This window comes from Lathamus discolor, chromosome 2 (assembly GCF_037157495.1).
Source record: "Lathamus discolor isolate bLatDis1 chromosome 2, bLatDis1.hap1, whole genome shotgun sequence".
Classification (NCBI taxonomy): Eukaryota; Metazoa; Chordata; class Aves; order Psittaciformes; family Psittacidae; genus Lathamus; species Lathamus discolor.
The window spans coordinates 135098732-135116202 of NC_088885.1; the positions used below are offsets into that span (position 1 = coordinate 135098732).

General features: G+C 38.2%; 1 protein-coding gene across 5 annotated transcripts in view; it reads right to left on the bottom strand.

The window, feature by feature from the left end:
* Nucleotides 1-17471, bottom strand: part of RUNX1T1 (RUNX1 partner transcriptional co-repressor 1) — a 120028-nt gene that overhangs the window by 23100 nt on the left and 79457 nt on the right. For all 5 annotated transcript variants that reach the window (XM_065668576.1, XM_065668578.1, XM_065668579.1 and 2 more), the window contains exons 5-8: nucleotides 16132-16313; nucleotides 7776-8026; nucleotides 6428-6513; nucleotides 5580-5781 (exon numbers count right to left, since the gene is read on the bottom strand). In XM_065668576.1, the coding sequence (XP_065524648.1) occupies nucleotides 5580-5781; nucleotides 6428-6513; nucleotides 7776-8026; nucleotides 16132-16313 (721 nt within the window). The remainder of the gene's footprint in view (nucleotides 1-5579; nucleotides 5782-6427; nucleotides 6514-7775; nucleotides 8027-16131; nucleotides 16314-17471) is intronic.

Sequence of the window (17471 nt, forward strand, 5' to 3'; positions counted from 1 at the left end):
CTAAACTACAAAATGTTAAACCAACTGCAAGAAGACACAATGAGGAAAATGCATTAGATTAACTGACCAACTGTAGCGCCTATAAGTCAAAGCAAATTCAGCCTTGGAAGGAAACAGGATGAAATCAGACAAAAATAGGAATAACCTGAAGTGACACAGCAACTTATAAAGAAAAGAATATCAGAGAAGGCTTTACATGTCAGACATAATACAAAGGTTTGTTAATGGTGAGAATGCAAGAATGTTATTATACAGAACAACGGGATGTGCACTACTGAACTGACTCGAAATTCACGGCAAGGCATGACTTCAAAGCACTTGTTGATAATCAGTCTGGTTCCTACTGAACCAAATGAAAAAGCTCAACAAGGAAAATAAAACGCCCATATACGTGACAGTAACCAGTACTTGTCTGTGAAAAACTTAAGTGAAATAAAAATGAAACAGATTTTGAAATCAAAACTGGTTTGGAATTTTCTATTTTAATGTGAAACAAACTTTTCAGCAAGAAAGTTGTTGGACTGGAACACAAGAATACACATGAGGAAAAAAGCACAAAAATTGGTCTCTACTTCAGCCCTCACGTGCTGTTGAACAGCAGGGAATAACATAATGTATTATTTAAAAATATATATAGAAAAATAAGTATTTTGAGCCTATCTTAGATATTTTAAATAAGAAAGAAAACAGCCACCAAAAAAAAAAAAAAAAAAAGAAATACTGGGTGCTGGGTTCCACATGGGCCCCACTGTATTTATTTCAAGCACACATTCAACCATAAGGATCATCGATAGTTAATTGATCAATTAAACACCAGGTTTCTGGAGTTTAATGAGTAGAAATATCTTGTAGACTGCTTATTTTTGGTAGTTTTAATATAAAGAGAATAGGCGCTGAAAGTACTGAAAGAGGTATGGAGACTTGTAAGAGCAGAAATAAATATGGATCTGGGGAGAGAAACTGAGATGAAAAACTAGGACCAAATAAAGGATACGAATTCTCACAAGATAATAAGGACTGAAGAAAACAGAATAGAAAGACTTAAAAGGGAAAGCTGTATTCAAAACTGTCAAAAAGCCTAATCCATATTTGGAAAGAAGAAACAGAAGACAGGTTGAAAATACAAAAGAATGGAGGTTTTTATCCCTGGACAATGACATCCAAGTCTATAATAACTAAATATTAAGAAATAGAGATGAACATCTGATCTTTTGAGGATCTTTTAGAATTGATGTTATTTATGAAAATACTGGCAGTCACAACAATACCTTACATGCCATAGTGAACATCAGGGCTCAAAAATAATAAAAGCTGGAGCTCTGAACTAGAGATTATTTCATATATGAAATATATATGCTTTCTTATGTATATCTATACTTCAAATGCAAGTTTTACTTCATTCTACCCTGTAACAAATGTAACAACATTGGTGGGACACAGACAACAAACAAGAAATTTCTCAGAGCAATAAACATCAAATATTCATTGCCCTGTTTCTAACAGTCAAGCTCACAAGTGTGCCACTCCAATTAATGAGGCAGATATGTGTGTGTGCGTATATTCATATATAAACACACAGAAGATATAAATTTCAAGGAGCGTTAATATTGAATGCGACTATCTTGCTAACCCTGTTGGTGGGCATGAGTTTCAAGTATTTTTATGCGCATCTCTGCCCTTCTTTGCCCTTTAATACCTTTTTGTGGCTACTACAACACACTGACCACATGGGAAATTGTGTTAAAAATATAGTCATGTTCTCATTTAAGAAGAATGAGAAAATGAAAACCACACAGGTATTGCATTGCTGAATCATTCTCAACCAAGATCAAGTCAAAACCAAGTACTGAGAATACACACACAATGTTTCTGCAGCCGTAGCTTAACAGCATGCAATTCAGTACACCACAATCCAGCCCAAACCTCCTGCGAAGCAAGTGGATTAAGAACAATACTTAGTATCATCAGTGACCAGTATTGCAGAGGTCTTATATTCTTGAATTACAAGTTACAAATGTTACTGTGGTATTCACAGCATTCCCATTAGCTCAAGTTGAGAATACCCTGAATATCACAGCAATGCTAATTATCTGTAAAAGATGAAGGAAAGATTTTATAATCGCAGCATGACTAGACATGTATTGACAAGAATGCCCTGGCTAACACTAAAGTATGAGGGTGAACAACCTTCAATACAATATAAACTACCTCTGAAAGGGTTAATACTTTAAAATGTATTAAGAAATGTCTAAGCTATATTTTTTTATAAAGTCATACACTTCTGACAATCCTGGCTTCCTAGGGAAAATACTGTAGGTATTGGCACTCTTCTGTTGGAGATTTCAAGCTCTATTTTGTTAGATTTCCATTCAAACCAATTCAATAGACACAAAAAATCAGCATCACTGCAGACCTTCTGATGTGTGCCTACACCACTTATCTAGAGCCACAGCTGCAGTCAATACGGTTATAGATCTTGTTTATAACCCACAATGTTGAAGAACCCTCATCTTTAATTTATCTGACTGTGTGTATTTCAGTATACAAAGTCTGATACGTGTAATTATTCACTATTAGGATGAAAGTTGCAGTCCTGCTGCAGTATGTAGTACTGAAATTCTTCAGCAGAAATGGAGGAGCCGGGTGATGTATTATTCACTTCACAGACCATCACAGTTCATCAAGTGAATATATATAAAGTCTGAGTCATTTTTTAGACTTTCATAAACATGTATTATTCAGACTGAAAAGAATGGACCCATTTTACTTTCAACACACTCTTGGAGAATAATGAGAGCTTGTAACCTGTTGTAGCTGGCTAATGTGTGTATTGGATTACACCGCATTAAAATGAATGATCAAATATTTCATTTGATTTCTTAATTAAAAATACCAAGAGAAAAATATCGATCAGATGCTGCAAACTGTCAAGCTCAACGTGATTTACAAGGATGTCATATTAAAAGAACCACAAAAATCTTTGGCAGATGACAACCAGAATTTTCTTCAATTTCTTTTGGACTCAATATATCTATGCTAAATTTCAGCTCAGATATTTTTCAGTGAGAGCTATCTATGAACACCATGGTGTAATGTTTATAGTGAGAACTTATCACTTCAGTGATGATATTTTAATTGTAAAGAAAAAGAAACAAAGGCACAGACAATGTAGCCATATGGCCCCCTTTTGTTTTCTCCTCTTGTTAGTGGAGATGACAACATGGATTTAAAGAGTGGATTACCCCCTTAAAAAAAAAAAAAAAAGTACAAAAGGGAATCACTGACATTTAGAAACCCTGCAGCAAAAAAACAATATTTACATGTTGTGGGACCTTAATTAAAATACTGGAAGAATTTTTCAACCCCCTCCATCTCACTTCAAAACTAAAATAAAAAGCCCTAAACAGAGCAGTGTCTCAAGGCTCACAGACACTGCTTCAATTTTATTATACCTCTGAATGTTAGGAGTTTTCATTTTGTTAACTAGATTACAACCTGGTTTGAAGAAATTTAAGGACTACCTTCCCATAGACTCTGAAGTAAGTATTTTCTGCCTGACATGTCAAGACATAAAAGAACTTCTTATTGATATTTACAATTGAGATGGATGCTACATCATTGAAGCAATCCAAGCTTCATGTCTATGAGTCTCAGAACTGGTTTTTAAAGCCAAATAACCAAAATGGACATGTTAAATTTAGAATGGACTCACTCCAACCAGATCAATTGTACCCACAGTACTGCAGAGGTGACTGGTGTGTCCGATGCTGAAGGCTGGGCCATATAAAGCCTTTTGAGGCCAACAGACTTTGCTGTTTCCAAGAATTCATTTTGACAAAGACACAAACAAAATGGTAACATAGGGACATAACTGTCATGTTTGATCTTCATTTTATCTTTTGCTGCTGCTGCTGTTGTAGTTATGACTATTTTTCTTGGACTGTGCTATTATTTATAAAGTTCATTAATGTCTTGAGTTCCATTTTGTTGGGAAAATTACAAAAACTCAGTTTCCTTTCATTTCTTTTATGTACTAACTGTAGATACAAGCACCGCAGCCTAGCTCTTTTTGCATCATAGCTTTACAAGGGAAGGGTACCACTGCTTTTGCTCTAGGGGCTTCCTCACAAGTGTTCTTCCCGAAGCTGCAGATGTGATCGACATTTCAGATGCCATATTTATGAGTCTTTCTTTACATTACATTTAACACTATTCATACAAGCCATTACCTGAATGCTTCTTTCTGAGAAGGGCTCCTCTTGGGACTAGACTTATTAGAGAACTTGGGAACAGCATTTCCATAACCGTTCCTTTCATTGACTGAAGCTAATTTATAGAGCTATTGGCTCAGATCATTTGACACACACACACAAAAAAAAGGTTTGGTTGTTACCAAGAGGCACTAAATATTACAATAATACTCTAGAGATTTACCAAGAGGAGGTTAGAGAGGACACTGGATTTCTTTTTCTGGATTTCTATTTGCACTTAGGTAAGTTTTAGATTTAATAAGCTATTCTTATGAGCAAAAGGAAAACAGCTTTATTTAAAGCTGTACAGTTGCAAAAGAGCATACAAGCAATTCTGCTAATGACCACAGTTTATGATGATTTTGAGCAGATGACATTCAATATGGACAATTTTTTTGTTTTTAAGATAAATATTACACAAGTAATCCATTTGCTGTTTTCTTCAGAAGAGCAGAGAACAACAAGAGAGCATCAATAAGATGTGTTTCTTTACAACATCCGTCATAGAAGTGAGGGGATGAGGTATAACCAGGCCAACATAATAAATTACAGAAAGCCCACAAAATAAAAGCTTGGGTTTATACAGCAGAGTCATCTTGGAGTAGTTGTGTGAGGTATCATGTGAGTGTGACTGTGAAGGTCTGCAAGGGCTAAAGTAGCTCCTTGTAAGTGGGCTTTGCAGCTCCAGCTGAGCTTTGAGTGGCTCAGTGTAACTACACAGCGAGCAGTACCAAACTAGCTCAGACACACCTGCATGAGCTACAGTGGTGGACACAGACCTAGGAGGATGACGTGGGCATTCCAGGTGTTGTTTCTTACATGGAAACTAAGTACAGCCCAGAAGTGCCAAGTACAGCTAAGAAGCCCCCCGTATCTTTATATCTGCCCTCATTTCCTTAGAAAGACAATTTCCAAGTTAAGTCACCTACTTCGAGAAGGTGAAAGCCCTTTGTTTTGCAGTGTTAACAATCCAGAAGCACCTACAGATTTCCTTAATCAAGCACGCAAGGGAGGGAGATAGGAGGAACAGAGAGTCAGTGCACATCTTGCTGCTATGCCATTCCTGTGTGATAGCTTGTCCTCCCACTCCACCACTCTCAGACATTGCTGAATAGAAAGCAAATTATCAAGCATCATCCAACCCCCAAGCTATTCCACACGTAAATGTGACTATTAGGGCATACCAGTTCCAATTCATTCAGTAGTCGGCAGAGAGGAATTTTTCATGGCTATCTTGCAAGAAGAATCAGAAGAACCAATATGAACTTCATCTAGCACTTAGCTGAGGTGAAAGAGGACCAGTAAACAATTTTAATGAGGATACTGTACCTAATGTAACTGGATCCGGATTCACTGGGCTCTGCTGTCTGGAATGACTACTGCTGCTGTTACCGCCTTTTTTTAAATCTTCCGCATCACTGTACCGCCGTATCCAGTAATTGAGCTCCTCACGATCTGCTTCTTGACATCGCCGTAGTACAGTGAGAGATCGCCTAGTTTTTTCCACCATGTCCATTATACAATTTAACAGCTATTCAGAGCAGTGGAGGGAGCAGATAAATAAAAATAAAAATTAAATAAATAAATAAAAAAACAAACAAAAAAAAGAATATTCATAAATTGACAGAGAAATACAGAAAACTAACGTGCTGAGTGCCTGGGGTTTAATAATGAAGGAGTCTCCCCCTGTTATCTCAAATACAGCTGAAAAATTTCAGTCTTGTTTTAAGAATGGCAATCCTTTCATGGTGATCCTAAACTGTGCAGGTAGGGATTTCTGAGGGAAAGGGCAAAGACAGGGAGAAAAAGACTAAACAGACTGCAGTCCCACCGCTAGTGTCACATGGCACCAGAGAGGCCAGGAGACCTGGTCCAAAAGTCATGCTAGACCTAAGAAATTCAAAAAACAAATCCAATGTGCCCCAGATCCAGGGTTTATAGAGCAGAATCCATTCCCTACTTGGCAGCCTGTAATAATTAGCATACTGCAGGAAGCACTTAACAGCAAGGCCTGGTATGCGCTACCTAATGGGGAACAGCGAGACCTCTGATCTAATCACCAACGCTTTCAAAACACACACTGGAATTCAGATTTGTTTTAAAAGAAAAAAAAAAAAATCCTTTCCTAGAAGTGCTCCTTTCAGACAATTATACATAAAAGTACATTCAGCCCTTACATGGTCAAGGTGTTTCCACTCTTCTGCCCATTCTCTGTCTGTTAGCCTGTGATCAATCATTTCTTCTTGACGTGTGCCATGTAACCCTGCCAAAAAGGAGCAAATCATGTTTACAATGTTGGAAGTCCTCTAGGGAGGAAAAAAAAGAAAAAAGAGCCTATCAGCACCAGGAATGCCACCACAAAAATAAATGGATGCTTAAAAACTTTGCTCTAAGTTCCTTTTTAGCACTTATCCCAATACAAGGCACTACCGTTTTACTCAGTTTAATGTGTTCAATTCTGCAGGTTCTGTAGGTTGCAAGATGACCTTTCAGGAATGGACATATGCCTTTCTGATTACATACTATTTTAATATATACATAGCATAAAATGCAATATATAAATTTTCAGTTGCACTACTTGAAAAGTCAGCAAGGCAATTATTTGGTAACTCGGCATACTGAATATTAGCTGTTCTTCAGAGTTGAAAAATATTAGTATAAACTCAGTGTTATTTCACTAAATGCAGTAATTACTACCATGTCAACAGAGCATCATTAAGGGTTCATCCCTTCACAGATGTTTAAACAACATGTGGTTAAAATGTAGCATATATCAGAACAGCTGACAACATGATACAACCAAGCCAGTATTTATTATCAACACTCAAGAGGAACCGACACTTGTTCTTTGTTTAGCCTCCTATATACAGATGCTGAATATTTGTAAATGTTCTTCTTATATTGAAGATTTGTTTAAAACCAAGAAGAATAGTAAGTGCAGATGCTAAGCAAGCCAGGCAAATGCAAGAGCATCAGACATCCCATTAAACCAAAATGTGTTGCTGTGTATAGTTGGTGCTTCTGCCATTTGCATCCTCTGCAGACACCCCCATGTTGTACCTCACTATTTGAGATGTCACACACAAAACACTCTAAAGGCTAGTAACCTTCCTCTAGTCTAAGCTGAAATCAAGCTATATCAATGTTATTATTGTCACAAATCTGGCATTAGAAGAAACGTAAAAGGCTCTACCTATCCTTGCCTGTCAGACACCTGAGTGTCCATGTCATCCATGCAGCTGTGAAAGCAAGAGTTCCTCCTCCTTCTGTCTTGCTCTAGAGTGTAGCAAAGACAGAATTCAATCTACTTTTACAAATACAAGTTTGAAATAAGGCCATTAGAAGCAGCTAGATGGACAAACAGCTATAAAGGCTACATCTGAATGGCAGGTATTATTTAACCAGAAAAAAAAGAAAAAACCTCTGTCCACAATACAGAATATGATTGCAAGGAAAAAAAATAAAAAAACCAAAACAAAACAAACAAAAAAAAAAACCCCAAAGCAGAAAATCAACATGCCTTACCCATAGGTCTGTTTCTGTCCCTGAGGTCCCTGTGGTTGGGGTGTCTGTATGAGTCCCTGTAGTGGTGGGCAATGGCCATATCATCCAAACGATAATGCTGAGGTGGAGGTGGGGTGGGATGAGGCAGACCATTGGGCTGATAAGATAAGCCATTATTTGGACTGTACCGCTGGCCTGGGCTAATAGTGCAGGGCCGCTTGCTTGGATGCTCTGAGTGCAAAGGCTCTCTGTCAAAGCCGTTTTCTTTGGTTCTGAAAAACAAAGCAAAGGAATGTTAATTCACTTCATGAGCAGAGCTGCTCAGGAACATGCACCCCTACCTACATACGCAGCTTCAGGAACTAAAGCTTGTTCTTCCACTTTGCTCCATGTGCGTGTGTTGCAGAACATTTCATACTGCTGCTCATTCAAATTATACACAGGACACATTCACCTTCTCTAACTATCTGTGTAATGTGAGAAATACTAGCAGTGTGCGCCTTCCAGTGGAGTGGCTTGAAGAGCTGGGCTGGAAGGCAAGCAGCCTTCACTGAAATCACCAGCTGATGGGATGGATACACACATAATTGAAGAGCTGAAACAATCAACTGAAACATGAAGCTAGAGGCTGAGAAATCTCTACTTTCAGTAGTCCTATAGCATACAGTAATTAGGGTTAATTTGCAGTTAAAGAAGGTAGGTTTGTTTTTTTTTCAACAGGATAGCATACAGTCTTAAGGTAGTTTCAGTGTGCTGAAGCTCAGCTATATGCAATGCCAGGATGAGCTCCCATAAAGATCTGTGTCACACCAAGACTTTGGGTGAGAACGACTGTAGAGAATGAGAAATGCTTTCTTCAGAGATTTTTGTACCATCTGGGTTATTTCAGTCAAAGGTGCTGTGACTGTCATTAATTTTGCAGGAAGATGTGGTTAGACTCTAGTCCTCAATAACATTCAAGATTTCCCACTCCATTACTCTCAGACAGGGGTTTAATGCTCAGGCAACTTTGAAGAGTTATCAGGGAGTGAGGCAGTTTTTTACGCTATTGGTACTTGTTACTACAATTCAAAATCAGCTATTTCAAAAGTCTCTACTCTGCACCTCTGCCTGAGAACCTGGGACTCACACTGAACTAATTTTCCATTAAAATAAAAAACAATAGGTTAGAGTTACTTCAAAAGGTTAGAGTTACTTCAAAAGGTTCACAACTCTTTTTAGGGAAGCTTCATTTCACTAAAGTATGGGGGGTTTTATCACTGGAATAAACTAAACCTACAAAATATTACTTTTAACAGAAATTTTTATATAGATATAAATATTTCAAACTGTTGAGGTTGCATCCCTCCCTACAAAAACCTTTATTAAGCAGCTGATATATTCTAGCCATTTTGAAGGGAACTTTCTCCTCCATGATTTACAGAAGGCATAATACATCTTCCTAGTAATAACACAATTTTTTGTCACTTTGACAGGAAGGTAAATTTGAGCCAATTTTCTTGTTTGCCTGCAGTTAAAACCAGCTGCCCTTCAACAAAACCTCCCCCACAAACCAACCAGCATTGAGGGACTGTTTGTGGAGAAACACTCAATGTATTAATTGTTGCCCCTCAACAGGTTCTCCTTGAATGTCAATGAGAGGAAGGATGAAAACAAATCTTCACCAATGTCCACTGGGAAAAAGGATCAAAGTGAAATCTTGCAATTACCATCAGGAAATTAAAAGATGAGTTGCACTGTTTTCAGAACGAGCAAAGAGAGTTTTCAGGGATCTCACCACAATCACTGATTCCAGAGAAGCTGTAGGTATATATATATTTTTTATACCTTAACTTGGCAAAGATGGAAGAATCTTTCACCAATAAAGCAGGACAGCTGTTCTAATTCTGGGCAGAGACATAAAAGACATACTTTCTTCAAGTACGTACCTTGTTCCAAAGCAAACGTAGAATGGCTGTGAAAACTCCTAATCAGGAAAACCTGAAGACCATCATAGATTTTTAATGACACACAATGGAACTGCTTGCAATAACTCCCAATGGCTAGTGATGTTTTTGATGGCTCTCCAAGACAAGTTTTGCATTTAGTTGCTGGTGTTTTCTTTGCACATATATACTCAAGCTCAACGTCCAGACCTTTCAATTGCAAAATATTATGCAAGCAAAGAATGGATTTTCTTTTATGTACAAGCCAAGCTATTCATTTGCCAAAGTTCTTTAGTATTACAATTAGAATGATCTCTAAAATGGGGATGGGGGATGGTGGTGGTGGTCAGAAACTGTATGTAATTTGAATAATTTTATCGACCTTTTTGGTTTTGATCACTCAACATAGGAAAAGCAACCCAGAAAAATGTGGCCAGTAGGAATCCAGTTTTCCTTTTCTGCTGTAAGGTTAAGATGTTTAAATAATCTATTTTCATACAAATGCACATATTTGCAACTTACTGTACAGGTACTTCTGTGGTTTTCTTAGGAATGCTTTGTATTTAATTACCTTAACTAGAATGCAATGCATTAGCTTGGACAACACATCAGCATATCCATTTTCATCTAGAACCCTGAGTTTAACTAACATAAAAATTAACATTACCATTGAAAACATATTTACTGGAATTAATTTATTTTTTTTTCTGTTATACTGGGTAACAGCTGTCAGGTCTTTTCTGGGTGTTAAAGCCTTAATTCTACAATTTGTTGTTATATTTTCTGCACAGACTAAATAAACAACATAGCAGAATACCAAAATGATGACTGTACATTCACTAACTTTGTGTTTCTGGCTATACAGAAGATATTAAAAGGTATTAACTTCCAAAGTCTCATCAGAACAGGAATCATTGGCAAATTTACTATATCTGAATATACCGAATATAGTGATAAAACACTGAAGAGTGACATAATTCAGTTGCCCTGAACTCAACCTACAGTTCTGCTTCTCATCCCCTGGGACAGCATCATTTCACCAGGTGCCTGAGGAAAGCACTCCTATTTCACAGCAACTGGGAGACTCATGTGAGTACTAGTTCCAAAACCACCAAAGTTTTAATCTGATTTAATCTGATTTTTACCTGAGCCATCTGATTTTGCAAAGCAACAATAAGCTGTAGAGATGAAATAACACTGAATGTATAAGCAAGCCTGACACATTTTCTTGTTTTAATTTTTCTTGCTCCTGTTGGTCACATTTTCCTTCATGTGCACACAAACAGACACTATCCTTTGGAAAACTGGCCTTATGATAAAGTTGGGGTCCCTCAGATATAAACATGCAAAGGGTTATTTTACTTAGAGCCATGTTTCACTCAGATTAAAGATAGCAGGATAGATACTGGTCATTAGTCTGTACCCATTTAACAGACCTTATGTTGTTTGTAAGTTATCATTTCAGTTTCAAATTATTGCAATTTATGGATAATTTTCTGGGTAGGAAATCTGACCATGCAAAACTGCCTTGGCTGGGAAATTAAGTATTACATCAATTTCAAATAACACCGAAGTCAGCTTGCAAGGAGAGAAAGCTATTTGTGTGAGATGCTTTGATTTAGATTATACTCCTACCAATACAGTTTTGATGATGAAAGAAGTGATAAACTTATTTTGTTTATAATACTGTGTTATAGAAAAGATTGATATACCTTGCTAACAGTTCATATTAGGAAAATTATTTTAAAATTTCTCATAAATACACATGGCTTACAAGGAGCACAGCTGTAAGAGCTGTGAGCATCTTTCACCTTACTGAGATGTGGAAGAGCTTCTTCAAATAAGAAAAATCACCTAACAGAACTCTCAAAGTCAGTCTCTGTGGCCAAGTACCTTCAACACAAATTTGTTATCAGGGGTGACAAGGGTACAGCAAGCACAGCAGTACTTTCTCACATAACAATCACGACCATTTTTGTTTTCTTCTCACTCAAAATTAGAGCTACTCTAACAGATTTTTTTGCAGTCCTATATTCACTTTATAGGCAGCTGTCATAAATGTAAAGTCACTGTGGTATGACACACATACAGCCCTTTCCAGCAAGCTCAAGGGATGACTAATTAGCAAAAAGTCTTTTCTGGTTAATGTATTTTAAATCATGTTATTTATAACCAAGCATTCATTCACCAAACAAAAACTCACATTCGTCCAAGTTCTTTTGCTTTACTACAGTAGAATGCAAACTCCAAAAGTTGTAAACAAAATATAGTGAACACTTTGTTCATGACATGTCATGAACAAATTACCAAAATGTGTTGTCTCCTCAGGTGTCAGTTTTTCTCTCTTGCAGTGACTGATGGTTCCCAGTGTTATTACAGAAACAGATTGATCTTTTTAATGAGCTAGTTTAATAGACTCCAAAATCTCACCGTGGCTGCTCATCCGTGTCAGACCATATGCACCAAGAAAACATTCAGTAAAACACGAAGCTCTGCTGTCAGACTGCTCTATAAAACCTCACATACAGTAGACTTGGATATGCAGATAAATAACCAGAACTGGAAAATGCATATGCAAAAAAGGGTTGGAAATTATAAGCAGAAAAGAATTCCTGCATGTGGATTTTCTTTGACAAAAAATTACAAGGTGGATGTGGTTATGTGCAACACACAGGTTCCACCTCCTTTGCCTAATTCTTTACTGTATTTTCACCTCTATTGGAATCAATGGTATGCAGTTACCCATGCCCAAAAGAAAAATGTAAATATGGAAGAACGTGTGTATAGACATTTCTACTAAATACTAAATGTATCATACACATATCTATATATATCTATATCACACACACATGATATACAACGTATGTGTGCATATACCATATCCCTTGAGAAGTGAAAAAGACACCACAATTTAATTTAATGAGAGACATATCTCAAAAAAAGAAATTATTTCGACTGCCTTGAGTTTCCCTGGGAAGATGTTGCCTTTTAGTAATTTTTCTTCACATTCTAGCAACAAAGTCACAGCAAACTCTCCTTGCAAAGCATGCCTCCTATCTTTCACTGTATTCTTATTAGCATATATGAAAACTCCTTATCTAACAAAAGGTATATATATTTCCAGATGTTTCCTTCTGTTCCTCTGTAAACAATTAAAATAATTAATAGTGTAATGAGTATAAAGGCAGACAAGTATTTGGTTTCAATACTCAGTCTAGGCATGCTTTGACTCTGAGGACAGTTTTCTGTGGTAGATTTACTTGCATTATCCAAATTAAAAGGTATGTAAACTCCCATTCAGTAAATTTAAGAATGTTTCCAATGGGATCTTGTCTTTTTCCTAAATCTGTTGTACAAATGTTCCTGAGTACAACAGACAACTCCACCAAACTTGGTTCTGCCAAAACTAACGTAGGGGTTTATGCTTTTCTGTATAGCTTTAATCATAGTCAGCGGAGAAGTACGTATGAATAACCAGAGACAGAATTGTTCGGTATTGCAAAAAAAAAAAAAAAAAACAAAAAAAAAACTTATTTTTTAAGCTCAAGGCACAATTCCAATTGGTGAGCTGGGCAGTCCAGTCCAGATCCAAAAAAGAAAGTTGTTTTTTGTTTGGTTTTTCCTTTTTTTTTTTTACATGCCTCTTCTCCAGAACTAAGGAGTCTGATTTCAAGCAGCAATCAAGAGAGGCTGCTGGCCGATAGCTCTGGCACCTTAGAAGGTGCTGGCCAGTGGGACACCCTGCATTACAACCCCATGTCTGGACCTTGGGAATTCAAACACAGGGTCTTACCCACAACACTGGAAGTTAAACTTCAGTTGTGAAGCCAAAGGGGAGAGGAACTGAAGACTCCCTCAGCTAGATGGAGCCCCAGGGAGACTTCAGTTGTGAAGCCAAAGGCACTTCCTCATAAGCAAAGACTTAGAAGTTTCAAGAGCACCTACATATTTAACTAAAAAGCAAATATAAAAGAAACACCAAGGACAAAATCCATAAACCAGAGTTAAATCTCTTTAGGTCTAGGGCTCAATTTTAATTAAAAGATGAAGGCTGACTTTAAAATCCAATATTCTTCTGATCTGCCAGTCCCCTTATGGGCTACTCCTATGTCCTTTTTGCTATAAGACTAATAAGGGGTCTTTTCATCACTAAGTTCTTATACAACTCTATACCTGCACCACCCATCCTCCTCCACGCCACCAGCACTGAAGGCACCATAGGTGACAACATACCTACTACAAAATAACCGAAATTCAGCACTGTCAGACCAGGTCCCATTGAGGAAGGGGTGCTATTCCAGAATGTTACGGAAGAAAAACAAAGGAAATATTTAATTGCTCAGTTTTCCTTTGTAGCCTTATGGGAGAAGCAAGTAATACCACTCTATTAACACAAAAAAGCGAGCTAGGGCTGTCAGGAAGGCATATCCCTCTTCTCCTCTGTAATCTCTGTCAAGTAAGACCTCACATTGTAAGGCTTATGTGATGACTTAATATGTTCTGTCTACTTGTAGGAAAAGCACCGGACTACTGACACTGGACTACAGAATGCTAATATTTAAGTTATTCACAAGAGGCACAAGATAATTTTAAGAGGCCTTTTTAATAGACATTTAGGTATACTATTCTGCAAAGACTGAGGATATGCAGCAGAACTGCCTCAGGGAGCTAGATTTCGGCTTTGGAAATGTTTTTCCTGCACACAGTAAGAGATGACATGGAAAAAGTCTAAAAATTAATCATCTTTCTTGGATGCAGTTAGCAGGTTTGTGTTAACACCAATGGCTGATTCAGTTTGGTCTAGTTGTCAAGGGAAAATGGTGAAAAGAGCACACAGAAAAGAGCTTACCTGGTGGTATGGAAAGCAGAGTATGGGAAGCTGGTATGTTAATAATTTTCTTGCTGGTCCCTAGTGATTATCCCAGAACACAATCTAAAGCAAACTAATTTCAAATACTTTCACATTTTTATCTATCTAATGGCTATGTTACTTTAATTTTTACTGTTCACTTCTGCTTATGAGAACCTTCAAGTTTTACTGTGAGCTTTCAGACTTTTGTTTCTCTTGCATTTTGTGCTACTTGGCCCGTCCCTACACAAAAATGTCATCTGTGCAAAACTGCAAGCCTTCTTGACTTTGCATAGCCTCACCTTTTTCATTTAAAAGATAACTAGGATACTTGCCACGCCTTGGGCATGCAGGTAGCGGCATCTGGCACAACAGCATTATAAAAATTTTCCACACTATAAAATCCATGGCAAACTAAACTAAGAAAAATACAGGATTTGGGCCTCCCAAAGGTAAAACATTTATGCTAGCCAAATGTCTAACTCTGTTATGGGAAGACAGTTAAAAATAAATAACCACCAGAGTCATTTCCTTCTAACACTAAACAAAGAACTTTATTCAAATAAGAAAAACTGTTCCACATCCCTAAAGGTACTGTGCTTCAAACACATACGCTTGCCCTGTTTCTGCATGGACTCTATCTCAGCTCAACAAAAAAACAGATTTCAGTGAACGTTTCTCCAGTTTGGAAGAAATGCAATACTGGATATGTGGACATGGGAACATGGCACAGCAGAAGGAGTCAAAGCCCTGACTGCACTCTGGATCTTGCCTTGTACTTCTCAATACACAGTGACTAGCCACTCTCCCCATACTTACTGTTTAGCCCAACAAAACCTCAAATACAAAGGACTTGTATGGAGCTGGAGTGATCTGCTGCTCAGGACTTTATGCTGCATAGAAATACTATGCATAAAATAGTAGGGTGCTGGTTGGCCACTATTGCTTCTGTGTGGATATCCCCAGAGTGTGTCCTCAGGTGATTTTGCTGCCTGAATCAGTGTGTGCATATATTACATTTATATACCCAGAGATATAAATGTACATGTAGATTTCTTCTCTGAAAGGGTTTCTTCACTAACAGGCTGTCCAGGGAAGTGGTTGTGTCACCATCTCGAGGTATATAAAAGACATGTAGATGTGGCGCTAAGGGACATGGCAGTGCTGGGTTAACAGCTGGAATCAATGATCTTAAAGGTCTTTTCCAACCTAAATGATTCTGTGATTACATATATATGTATGTATGCATGTATGTATATAACTGTACATACACAACAGGACAAGGCATAATGGTTTTAAACTAAAAGAGGGTAGGTTCAGACTAGATATAAGGAAGAAATTTTTTACAACGAGGGTGATGAAACACTGGCACAGGTTGCCTAGAGAGGTGGACTCTCCAACCTTTCCCCAACTTTTCCCAACCTTGGAAACATTCAAAGCAGGCTGGATGTGGCTCTGACAACCCAATCTAGTTGAGTATGTCCCTGCTTACTGCAGGGAAGTTGGATAGGATGACTTTTAAAGAAAGGCCCCTTCCAACCAAATTGTGATTCTATCCACACATACACAAAGAGTGGGGTGTGAAAGGCACGGCGGTGCTCACCTGTCTGGAGTTCGCCTCTTCCCGTTTTCGTTCACATCGAGAAGCAGCTCTGAGGAGTCAACAGGTGAGGTGGTGCTGGCATCCAGAAGCAGCTGTTCGTGCTGGGCGAGGTACTGGGCTGGGTTCTGCTTGGCTAGCCTTGCACAGTGCAGCAGCTCCCGCTGCAGCAGGGGCAGATTGGCCTGGAAAAGCATGGCACACATTAAGAGCATAGCTTGCAGGCAGTTTCAACAGAGATGGAACAAAAAAATAGGAAATCAAAGAAAAGCCTGCTCTGAGATGAACCTGTTGCAACCATCCTCCAGTTAGATTTGTAGTTAGGCAGGCAGCCTCTTTACGGGCTCATATGGCTATTGTAAGTATGCATGGAAGGACGGGAGTTTACTGAAAATGGAAAATAAAACTAAATGCTACGAGAAAAAAACAGGTCTGAGTTCTGCATCTTTTAAAAAGGTAAGAAGTGCTGCCCTGGCAGATTTCATCCCCTTTCTTACAGCCCAAAACCTGAGTTCATATGAAGCAGCAGTTTTCAACAAGAAACAAACCTTCTTCAATATTTGTTTCCTATTCAGACTGCAGTTAGTACTTTGAAATCATATGAAACCATAGGATGTGTGGCTCTGTAAGCTCCCTCAGTCACTATCCTTCAAGGGCTTTGGAGTGTACAGGATTGCCCTCAGTTTTCCCATTATACTTGCAGTTACACATTAAGATACAGATTACAACAAAATCTCACATTCCAAGCTTCAGTTAATCACCCGGAGGGCTATGACCTTCCTCTTAGCAAGATGTAGTTTGTATTTTTAACCTTCCTCTCAGGGCCCCAGTGGGACTTGGGTCATGAGCTGGAGCATACCAGGACTCAGACACAGAGAACTGAAAACGCTCATCGATTCCTGGGTGGCAAAATCTGCCAATCTACTGGGGTGATACTTAGTCATACTTCATGCTAGACTGGGACCAAGGCGGAACTGTATGTCCTTCACCTCAGTGTGGACAGATGCACATCCTAGGAAACACCTTCCTTTCTTGCCAGCACAAGTACTAAGACAGTCCAGTAATTTCTGACCTACTTACTTGTGCCTTAAGGGGATGTGCCCTGACCTCTCTTGCTCCATGCCTAGTGCACAACGACTTGTTGCCTGAGGGTCTTCAAGTATTGGATTAAATTTCATGACCTTTAGTAACTAGAGATAAGACAAAGAACTGCAATGGTCCCCTTTGCTTTTGAAATAATTCCCATAGGAAAGTATTTCTTAAGTTAAAAAAGTTCTGAAACTAATGTGCAAGGAACCAAGCACAAACCCCCAGATGTTCTGGAAAGTTTTGAGCACAGGATC